Source organism: Dendrobium catenatum, unplaced genomic scaffold, assembly GCF_001605985.2.
Source record: "Dendrobium catenatum unplaced genomic scaffold, ASM160598v2 fragScaff_scaffold_156, whole genome shotgun sequence".
NCBI classification, from domain to species: domain Eukaryota; kingdom Viridiplantae; phylum Streptophyta; class Magnoliopsida; order Asparagales; family Orchidaceae; genus Dendrobium; species Dendrobium catenatum.
Genome location: NW_021318618.1, coordinates 4,239,222 through 4,250,582, shown reverse-complemented (window position 1 = coordinate 4,250,582; position 11,361 = coordinate 4,239,222). Strand labels below are relative to the sequence as shown.

Sequence of the window (11,361 nt, the reverse complement as noted above, 5' to 3'; positions counted from 1 at the left end):
TCATATAGAAGATTTGAATGGATTGTAAGATGCGGGAAGTGCGGGAAGTCCATTCAAGATGTAGATGATGATATCTTCGGAGTCGATCTTGGAACCGGAAGCATCAATGTTGTCGTCGATATTCTTGATTTGGGTTAGGTACTGTTGCATAGTGGAGTATTTCATTTGGATGATGTGTAATTCGTGTTTTAGTTTAATTACACGAGAGCGATTCGAAGGTTGAAGTCGCAGTTCAAGAATGGTCCAGACTTCATTGGTGGTGGTGGAGGAAATAACGTAAGGAAGGATTGAAGGGGAGATTGTAGAAAAGAGTGCTAAAATGAGGTTTCTGTCGACAAGAACCCATGATCGGTGGGCGGAGCTTGTTGAATTTGCTGGACATGGTGTTTCTCCGGTTAGGTGGTCAGAGAACCCATTTGCTGAGAAGTGTTGAAGAAGATGTAGATGCCAGATTGGGTAAGTGTCGGACAAGAGTTGTATGAGAACTAGATTTTTGAGATTAGAGATGAGAAACTTGAGATTAGCATGGATGGTGAGCTCTATGGGAGTTTCGGAGATGATGGAGACGGATGGTGGAGAAGCCACAGAGTCTTCTTGATCTGCCATGGCTCTGATACCATGAAAGACCCTGAGCCGGAGAAGAACAGAGAGGAAAGAACCGAAACAGAGGAAATAAGTGATTATGTATATTCCATGTTAACAGTGATTACAGGATATAAATAAAGAATGTTAAAACAAGAAGAACAACTACTAGTACACGTGTCAGCAAGGGATAGGTTCTAATAATCAGTGCTCGCAAATTCATGCACATTGCCATCATTCTTCATACCCACTAATCACTATCATCAACGAAGAAACACTATACATTTGATCTCACTACCCTCACCAAACTTCAAATTGATATCAATTTTAACTCTATCGAAAAGTCCTTGACTATAAGAGAGTATTTTTTTATTTGAGCAAATTTTTTTTTAAAATGTTTTGAAACCATATTTGACTATTACATATATATATATATGTATATATAACTTTCTTTTATTAGTGTATGAATGTTGTCTTTAAACTTTGTATCCATTTTTTTTCTTATAAATATGTAACTCAAATATGTACTAAATTTTTATTAATAATATTTAAAAAGTTTTATTCATACACAACTCTCCTTGGCCTATTGGTTGAGAGCTTAGGCTTCCAACTAAGAGGTTCAGGGTTCGAGTCTATGTGTATGCGTTGTGTGTGTGAGTTTGCCTTAAATGGTCTAAATGTCCCAAAACAAAAAAAAAGTTTTATTCGCAATTATGTATGAGTCCTTTGCGACCCCACGTAGTGGGATAAAGGCTTGATGTTGTTGTTGTTGTTGTAGTATTTATGAATTCTTTGTTTTACTCTATTTTATAATTCTAAGCATTTATTAAAGCATTAGATAGCATTTTTTCACAGCTCCGTGTTTTTGTTAGTTTCATTAATGAATGGAGCTTCTTTAATTTCTCGAGAACTAAGTATTAAAATTAGAGATCTTTTGATTCGGCTGATGGTTGCTTGTTGAGCCAAAGCCGTTTGGCTGGATTTCGCCCAAATCCGGCCTTAAATCCGCCTAAATCCGCATACCAAACAGCCCCTTAATGTAACTTTTTATTGAAAATGTGTGGATTCTGTGTCCTATTCTCTACCACTCGCTGATTTAGATCTGATAGGTGCCAAAGTGGGAACTAATAATCGAGCAGCTCAGAAGCCTAGCGCGAGATCTTTAACGCCGCTGTATGGTACGATTTCGATTTTATTTATATCATTCCGTTGACAATCTAAATTTTGTTGGAAATCACAATCTAGTTGAGTACAAACGTTTTTTTTTTTTCCTTAACGACCCCTCTTTTTATTTTTGTTCCATGAGGGAACTGATTCAGTAATAACGAGAAGTTCTATTGTTTCAGATTATGCACTGATAGATTTATTTGCTGAAATGTTTTTTTACAATCGATCGTCTTGGTTGGATCATCCGTTTTCTAATCTGTAACCTCCTTTTTTATCTTATTGCTTTCTAAACAGTCAAAACAGCTGCTCTGTAAGATCTTGGATTCTGTATTTATTTTCTTATTAATGTACGAATTGATGAAGATGTTTTATACTGTCTGCTATATTTTTGTAAACATGGATTTCTGGATCCTCTTGGGTGAATTGAGATGATCTAGCTGGATAGAAACCGCAGCTTACTGGTTTTCTGGGTGATATTTGGTTCGGTGAAAGCAAGGCTTATCTAGATGATAATGGTTCTGAGTTGATTATTGAAGTTTGGTAAGTAAAGCTTGGAAGAACGGGCTTGTAATTGTGCAATCCATTTTGGATATCTATTGGCATCATTGTAAGAGGCTGAGACCCCAAGTAATGTGTAATGCAGCGCTGTTTTTAAAGGGTTATATGGCTACAAGCAGGATTTAACTCAAGTAGGTCGTAGAAAATTCTGTAAATCCAGATTTGATGAATCTTGAGGGGACAAACCCAAAAATTGTTTGGCCTAAAAACTGTTAAATCTTGCTAAATACTGGTAAATTGTTTGGCTATTATTCCAGGAAGAAATCCTTAAATCTGTTAAGTATCGTGAATGGCAGGATTTAATAAATTTTGGATTTAATCATCACCAGTGCTGAAATGAAATTTATCAAAATATTAGGTTTTAAAATCTTAAAATTCTGTTTGGCAGGACTTTTTTTCTTTTCTTAGTACGATAAATTAGCTTAGGAAGAAAGGCATACCTAGTTACTCAGAGCGAAGGGAGAAATTATAACGTGGGGTCACCGGGCGGTGACGAGGAGAATTAGGATGCGTCACGTCACTCCGGTACACAACAAATAGTGATGTGACACTTCCTCATTCGCCTCTGGACAGTGTCTAGTGACTGCATGTAATAATTTCAGGAGCGAATGATGGTCTTAAGGATTGTGATGACGGGACATAGGTCATAGGAGGGTTTGTCTAATTGATGACAATAGAAAGCTAAGATGTGGAAAATATCTACATTATTAATTGAAATCCAACGAACTCATAATTGATTGGTATCACAGTTTGGGATGAGGGGGAAGTGACAGAGGATGAAAACGAGAATCTTGAGGAAGATTTATTATGTACTTTTTAATATGCATTCCTGCATTTCTATATGGTTGTTAGGAATTGCAGTGCTGAAAACATAATCAGTAAATTAATGTAATAATGAATGCAAGCCCAAGGGCATTCAACTATTTCCATATGTAACTGAAGTAAAATGTTAGATTTGCCTATTTGAGTAACCTCAGTATTTCATTATTTTTAGTAATGTGGAATGACTAATGGGGAGTAAAATTTTTTGAGTGAAACTGATGCCATCAGGTATAGTGGAAAGATGGTATGTTTAACAGCAACGACAGTTATATGGAGGCTTCATTAATCGTAAATGTCCGTTTCCTTTGGTCTCATCATACGGATCCCCATTATTTGAGAAACATTTTCTGCATCAAAAATTTATTTTGGAGTGTATAACGTAGCATTAGTAACACAAATTTATTTTACTCCAAAGTGAGCTTAAAAGTGCAACTCAATGTAAATCTGTTTTGTTTCACTTCAATCTAACCTTCAAATGTCAAAAAAAAAAGGTGAAAAAATACGGAACATGAAAATCATTTAGAATCAAGCCTTTGAAGCAATCAAATGGTTTTGGTGATATGTAGCAGTTATGTTAGGCGACTAAAATATTAATGGTAGGTAGCATAAAAAGGGTTCTAGGTAGAGAAAGTGCTAGGCAGCAAATTTGAATCACAAAGTTGCAGCATCTATGCTCTTATTAAAAACCATACAAACTTGAAATGTTTTATAAGAGTAGATTTTTATGTCTTAACCCAGCTACACTATTGGTATGTTCTTATTTTATTCTATCTGAATAGAGAACTCTACTCCACCTCCTTTTGAAGAAACTCTTAAAGATTTTTTATATTACAGCAACCTTTTCTATTTGGCATGAAGAAGTTGTCTTTGCCAATCTCTCAATTGGATTGGGATTTTCAGTATCTAATAGCTGTCTTTGATTAAGAAACATCATTATTTTTTTAATTCAGGATTTGAGCTATTCAGTCTGTCTTCCACCCATGCGATTGTTATTTATTCCATTTTGGCTCAATAGAACTTCAGAAGGCATATGCACTGATTCCATTCTACCTCTCGTGTTGGAAATCAAATGTTGTCCGAGTTCTGATATTTTTCCTTTAACCATCCACCGACTTAATTTTAACGATTACCTTAACTAACTCTGCCAACTATCATTATCATCTATGCAGCAACTATCTCTGCCCTCCAATCAGAACTGTCCAACAGTAACATCTCAAAGGATCACGGCCATTAGTACACAGAGGAATATTCTCCCAATAACAAACTTGTAGCCCAATCTTGCCCAGATATTCAGATTACTGTACATAAATAAGTTTATCAAAAATGAATTTCGATTCTTCCATTCTTCTACTTTTACCATTTACTGCTTCTTAGCAAATGCAGTTCATTAAGGAGCGAACACTCACCAATTTTCCCACTGTAATAGCAGCATATTGTGGATTCAATTGCAGGGATGGGGTTCTGCAAACTCCATCTGCCACAGCGCTCAGTCACCTCAGCAAAATAGTGGTAGCAAGCAAAGTTCCAGTCAGCTCACTTGCCAAATATGCAACAAATTCGGACATCCCGCATTCAATTGTTGCAATTACATTAATGTAAGTTACATCCTATGCACTCCTCAACTTAATGTCGCAGCTCATGTGTAACATCCTAGAATAAAATTTGGAAGAATTGTCTATTTATCATTTTGAGAATATACCAGAGCTTCTATACTACTACTACAACAACAACAATATCATGCCTTTATCCCACTACGTGGGGTCGGCTACATGAATCATTTTTCTCCACTGTGTCATGTTAAGAGTAAAATCTTTTTTCAATGGATTTTTCATTGCTTTATGAAGGTAACTAACAATTTATAGCAGAACACAAATCTTAATCAGTAAAGGGAGCCTGTGACATTTTCCTATTTTAACCTGACTTTATATCGCTGGAGTTTTTAGGATAGGCAGCTTTAACTAACGTAAATGGCACTTTTGATTCTTTTCATTTACGTGATGATCATCAACTAGTAGTCTAGGATGAGGACAAGTGCGTTTAACATTCAGTTCTGGTGGTTTTATTACGTTTAGTATATTCTCCTTGTTTTTCATTTAAGGCTAAGAACTTAATTTGCTAGTTGCTTCACTTATATATCGGTCATAATTAACATTTTTTCGTAAATTTTATTTCTTTTTGTTTTTTTTTAAGCAATTTAATTTCTTTTTTTTTAGCAAGTCAAGTGTTGAAGAGGTTTAAAACCTTAGATCATAAATAATATATTTTTTGTATAACATGTTGGCGTGATGGTGTCGATACCGAAACATTTCTCTATAGTGCAATATGGATGGAGCTTGAGATTGGAGAGAACAAAATTATATTTAGAAAATACATTAAATAAATTTATATAAAAAAACAAAGATTCTACAGGCCCTCAATATTTCAATCGGAGGCCCGCTGACTTCTGGTTTTTTTTTTCCGCTGACTTCTGGTTGTTTTCATGCTGATCTTTAGGTTTTGCGGGCGCAGAACATCGCCATCATACTAGAATGTGGATGCAGCTATTAATGGTCAATCAAGACAAGCGCTGGTTTCCTTGTTTAGAACTCTTCATCCGTTCATCAGAAGGTGTGAATCCTGAATAAGCAAAGAGATTCCTTGACCTTCACGGTTCAACAACTCTCTTAGACCTATTCACGCTTAGTGCCTCTCAGGATCTAGCTCATTATAAAGAAGGCAAGTGGCCCACAACAGAATGATAACCGAACTAATTTTGGGGCTCTTTGATTAGAAAGGGATTCTGCAGCGAGGCAAAAAATGAGCAGTTGTAGCTGTTGCCGGCCTGTCAGAAGGCTACCAAAGAGGATAGTTCTAGTGCGTCATGGGGAGAGCCAGGGTAACCTCGACATGTCAGCCTACACCACCACGCCGGACTACAAGATCCCACTGACGCCGCTTGGCATCGAGCAGGCACGGGCCGCCGGCGAGGGAATCTTTGGCGTGGTCTCTGATGGTGGCATGGCCACCAACTGGAAGGTGCATTTCTACGTTTCTCCTTACGTGCGGACGAGGGCAACACTAATGGAGATTGGAAGAGCCTTCCCAAAGAAGAGGATCATCGGAGCAAGGGAGGAGTGCAGGGTACGAGAGCAGGACTTTGGAAACTTTCAGGTGGAGGATAGGATGAAGGTTGTTAAGGAGACAAGGCAGCGTTTTGGAAGGTTCTTCTTCCGTTTTCCTGAGGGCGAGTCAGCTGCAGATGTCTTCGACCGTGTTTCCAGTAAGATTCGCTCCCCTTCCTGGTTTACAATTTTATGATTATTTGGTAGAGCTCTAACATTAAATTTCTTGTTAGTTTTTCTTCCAAGATACAAGATAACATGAGTGACAATTGTGTAACATAGACAATTTCCTTAAACACTTAACTAGAATGAATATAGATTGAGGATTTTTAAAGTAGACTTGAACAAATAGTGGAATAGATTTGATGCGTTAAAGACAACAACATAATAATTTTTACATGATTCTACCCAAATGAGCATACACGTATGTCTATGCACAATTTCTGTTAGGATTCATTCACAAATATAAAACATTCCTTCACTAAAAACCCGGTGGAGAAACTATTACAAACTTTTCCTTCAAAACCTTAATTCTTGGCAAGTTCACCGCTCTTAGCCTCTTCCACAAGGCTTCTCTTAAAGAACCTTTACATGATTACAAGGACAAAGAGCTAAATAACAAATTGGAGAACCAAATATCTTACATTATGTCTATTTTATAATGTGTAGAATGGAGAATATTGAACATGTTTTGACCCTTGAAATTGAAGCTCTTCTCGAGAATTGCAGTGGAATAAATTTTGGACAGTGAATTTTGTAAAATGGAGTTATGATAATTTTTAATAGTTGATAGGTGTTACAAGGATTGGGTATATTTAGGCATGCAATAGGTTAAAAGTTCATTCCAAATCAATTTAATTTGGCTAATCTAGTTTTGAATATTCTTAAATCTCAAATGACCCTTTTTTTACAAGTCGTTATCTTTCATTATGAAACTTTGTGGAGTCTGAAAAAAAATCTTTATAATGTTCCGTTAAGCTATTAGAGTCTCATAAATGATCTAATGGCGGCCACAAATGTCAAGAAAGAGGGAGATCTCTCTCTCTCTCTCTCTCTCTATATTTATATATATATATATATATATGGACACAACATTCATTTCACTTTGAGCTTAAAACAATCATGACTCAATCAACATCCTGTACATGATATTGTGAAAAGACGGAGATCCAAACTATTTCCTTTTCTTTCACAAAAGCGTGTCATTTCATATCACAATGGAACAAAAATTTTAAAAAATGAAATTCATTTGTAAATAGATTTAATTTTTTGAATGCTATATATATTCTAGTTTAGCTGTAAGCAAACAATTTATTGTTACAGGTTTTATGGAATCCCTATGGAGAGATATAGATATGAGAAGACTGGACCAAGGTGAAGACACAGAGACAAACCTAGTGATCATCTCCCATGGCCTGACCTCCAGAGTCTTTCTAATGAAATGGTTCAAGTGGACTGTAGATCAATTTGAGAGGCTAAACAATTTCGGCAACTGCGAGTTCCGAGTGATGCAACTCGGTCCCGGCGGCGACTACAGCCTAGCCATCTACCACACCAAGGAGGAGCTCCAGAGCTGGGGACTCTCACCAGAAATGGTAATTGACCAGCAATGGAGGGCTACAGCCAATAGAGGAAACTGGAATGAGGATTTCCCTTGGTATCTCAATTCCTTTTTTGATCATCTTGAGGACTCCCAGGAGAATGAAGAAGCTGAAGATGATGGAAATAGGGAGCTGCAGCTTACAGAGCATTGTGCTTCAGATTGATAATTTGTATATTTAGGCTTCGTTTGGGACGGTTTTCTTACTGTTTTTTAAAGTAAATTTTTAGTTCAAAAATTAAAAGTTCTATACTAAAAAACTGTTTTAAAAAACAGTAAGAGAGCCGCCTCAAACGAAGCCTTAGATTTCAAAGAACTGTAGGTATCTCAATTCATTTTTTGACCATCTTAAGGACTCCGAGGAGAATGAAGAAGCTGAAGAGAATGGAAATAGGGAGCTGCAGCTTACACAGCATTGTGTTTGAGATTGATAATTTGCAGATTTAGATTTCAGAGAACTGTAGGCTTTAGTGCTTATTTGTCAATAAGCTTTGATTACTATAATTTTTAGATCACCATCAACCTTTGTCACTATCGCCATCATTGTCGACCATAATATGCCTCTTTCACCACTGATATTATTGACCATTATCACTACCATTGTATTAATCAACTTAGGCTTTGGTTGGGACGGCTTTCTTATTGCTTCTTAAAGTAATTTTTTATTATAAAATTTTTAATTTTTGTATTAGAAAGCTACTTTAAGAAGGAGCAAGAAAGCCGTCCCAAACAAAGTCTTAAAAACTAATTAAATCTAATATATCAAACATACTTTATAACATGTTTAAAAAAATAAACGAGACAATAAAAAGTGATTCTAAAATACACTTTTGAATTATAATGATTTTTTTTTTAAATTATAATGAAATTTGATCATTTATATGTCTACCTCAACTTCAATATAATTATAAGCAATTTCCTTTAAAAAATGAAAAACAAAGTTTTTGGATATTATGTATAAAATAAATATACATAATTAAGGGTATGTTTGGGAGAGTTTTTTGACTGCTTTGTTTTTCAGACAACAATCATAATTTCATTTGGCTATTATTTTCTTACTTATTTCTTGTTATATTTTAGAAATTTCAGCGATGACAAGCTACTTACTTTAATCATGATAGTGAAATTATTTTTTTTCATAACAATTTCACAATCATCTTAATAAATTATTGCATTCGTCTCAATCAAACTCTAAATTCCACTAATTCAAATGATAAGTAATTATCTCTTTCAATTTTTTCCACATCTATTATTAAACTCCCATTAGTATAGCTTAAAAAAAAATTGATCCATGCAATATTACCATTTCATTATTAATAGCCAGCTTTTATTTCACTTGTATATCTTTTCTTTTTTACTATATTAAAAAATATATCTAATCTCTATTATTTATTTATTGGTGGACAGCGTTGGCCATTGGGACTGTTTATATTTTAATTTGGGTCACTTTTATGAAAAAAAAAAAAAAAATTATCTAATTTTTAGCTGAAGTTGGGTCAACTAAGGCTGTATTTTATATAAAATTATACATTTAATTCAAATGGAACATGTGATTCCATATTATTTAATAAATAGTGCTTGTTTATGAAAACAAGCACTAAATATATATATATATATATAGTCAATTTTCCATCTTTAAATTCTAGACCTAATTCCACAACTAACCACTTAAATGAACTTGCGATTTTTCTTCGTAAAGAAAATTTAATGCCGCCGTGGTCCGAGAAACTCGAGCCGGACTTAGATGGCCCACACCAACTGATAGGTCCACCATCTAAAATTATGGGCCCCACAAAGACAATTGAAACGCAGGGCTCCTTTGTTTGGTTGTGGATCTTGAAATTATATTTTTTAAAAAATAATGTTATTCACACTCAGATATATGTTTTTTTTTTTGGGAAAAACACCCAGATATATGTAAACAATGAAATTATGACCTTAAAAATCAAAATATATGATTGTAAAATATAATTTCCTTTAAATATATTTTAGGTTATGATTAGATGAAAAATAATATAGAGTAAAATTTGAAAAATTTTCAAATGACTGTAAAATATAACATTATAAAATTAATGCAATATAAAATTCAATGATGATGGTGACTGGTGGTTGGCTTAAGGCAGAGGCGGTAGCAGCATGCAGCAGGTGGTAGTTGTCAGCCATGATAGTTCGGTGGTTGCCATGCGATAGCGTCGTAGCAGCAACATGCAAATGGTGATTGTCGTGAACCAAGATAGACTGGTGGTTGGCATGTGGCAGAGGCGGCGGCGGGTGGTAGTCATTAACCAACATAGGCTGGTGGTTGGCATACGGTAGTACTGTAGCGGCAATATGCATATTATGATTGTCGTCAACCAAGATAGACTGGTGGTTTGTATGTGGCAGAGGCGACAACGGCAACATGCAGCGAGTGGTACTCGTCAACCAAGGTAAGAAAAAAAATGGTGCATAGACTAAGCAGGTGTGTTGAATTCATCATTTATCAGTACACCAATTACTTGATTGGGGGATGAGTTCAGTGTTAGTTATTTTCTTCATGATTATGAAGCAAGATATCATAATCAATGTTTATAAGTATATATAATTCATACAAAATTATTGAAAAAACAATTAATTTTAAAATCAACTCAATTTAACCTAAGTTTAGACAACCTCATATTTTGATAATTAAAAAAAAATAAAATAAAAAATGTGATTTATTTAAATAAAACTAATAATATTTTTGTAATTGCACGCGCACTAGCCTGAAAGGACGTGGCCCCCAGGCCCCCCACTACCCCACTAGCGGGGATGTTCGATGTCAAAGCTTCTAATTCACTCCACAATTGGGTCCTTTCTTGTAATTTACTCAGGGTTTAATATGAGAAGTTAGATTAATAATTTAATACTTTAATTACTTTTTTGAAAAAAAAATACAGTAATTAAAAAAAACCCAAATTATTTATGTTCTCAAATTGAGAGAATTATATTAGTTTATATAAAAATTGTAAAATTTGGCATATTAAAAAAAGGGGATTTTCATATTTATATTTTTACATTCTTTCTATATATATATATATATATATATATATATATATATATATATATATATATATATATATATTATATATATATATTATTAATATACTTATTATATATATATATTAATATTATATATTATATAACCCATCAATATTATATTAATATTTTATATAAAGCATTTATTATAGTTAAATATAACATATAAAATTTGATTGCTTTTGTAAATGTATTTTATTTTTGATAGAATAATAATAATTATGTAACAATTATTATATCAAAATATATCTGATTTCTTGAGAAGAACACAAATCTCGAGGAAAAATAAGGTTGAAAACTTTCAAAATTCAAAGTTGGACCAATGTCTAACTCCTAAATTTAGCAAATTTAATAGTTGAAATAGCAAGTCTATGAAAATAAACCCAATGAACTCACAATAAATTGGCGATCTTCAATTCTGAGCCCAAACATGATTTCCAAACAAACCCTCATTCAGAGCGATTTGGAGCGTTC

At 34.2% G+C, this 11,361-nt stretch overlaps 2 protein-coding genes across 4 annotated transcripts; one reads left to right on the top strand and one right to left on the bottom strand.

Moving 5' to 3' along the window:
• LOC110113427 lies at positions 1 to 606 on the bottom strand. The gene has a single exon (XM_020846016.1). It carries the CDS (start codon positions 604 to 606, stop codon positions 1 to 3), a length of 606 nt encoding a protein of 201 aa, XP_020701675.1.
• Positions 607 to 1,625: 1,019 nt separating this feature from the next.
• On the top strand, positions 1,626 to 8,364 carry LOC110113410 (phosphoglycerate mutase-like protein AT74). Of its 3 annotated transcripts, none has more exons than XM_028692028.1 (5): positions 1,626 to 1,760; positions 4,299 to 4,429; positions 4,581 to 4,724; positions 5,623 to 6,388; positions 7,554 to 8,364. In XM_028692028.1, exons 4-5 carry the CDS (start codon positions 5,926 to 5,928, stop codon positions 7,994 to 7,996), a joined length of 906 nt encoding a protein of 301 aa, XP_028547861.1. In that variant the 5' UTR covers positions 1,626 to 1,760; positions 4,299 to 4,429; positions 4,581 to 4,724; positions 5,623 to 5,925; the 3' UTR covers positions 7,997 to 8,364. The 3 variants fall into 3 exon arrangements, with proteins under 3 accessions (XP_028547861.1, XP_028547864.1, XP_020701651.1); XM_028692031.1 differs by having other exon boundaries at positions 4,559 to 4,724; XM_020845992.2 differs by lacking the exon at positions 4,299 to 4,429 and having other exon boundaries at positions 1,673 to 1,760; positions 4,559 to 4,724.
• The last annotated feature ends 2,997 nt before the right edge of the window (positions 8,365 to 11,361 follow it).

What these genes read in the sequence shown, in the direction of transcription:
- LOC110113410 (XM_028692028.1), top strand. Translation starts at nt 5,926, where the DNA reads ATGAGCAGTTGTAGCTGTTGCCGGCCTGTCAGAAGGCTACCAAAGAGG. An exon ending in TGTCTTCGACCGTGTTTCCA is followed by an intron (nt 6,389 to 7,553) that starts GTAAGATTCGCT and finishes TTATTGTTACAG; the next exon opens with GTTTTATGGAATCCCTATGG.
- LOC110113427 (XM_020846016.1), bottom strand. Translation starts at nt 606, where the DNA reads ATGGCAGATCAAGAAGACTCTGTGGCTTCTCCACCATCCGTCTCCATC.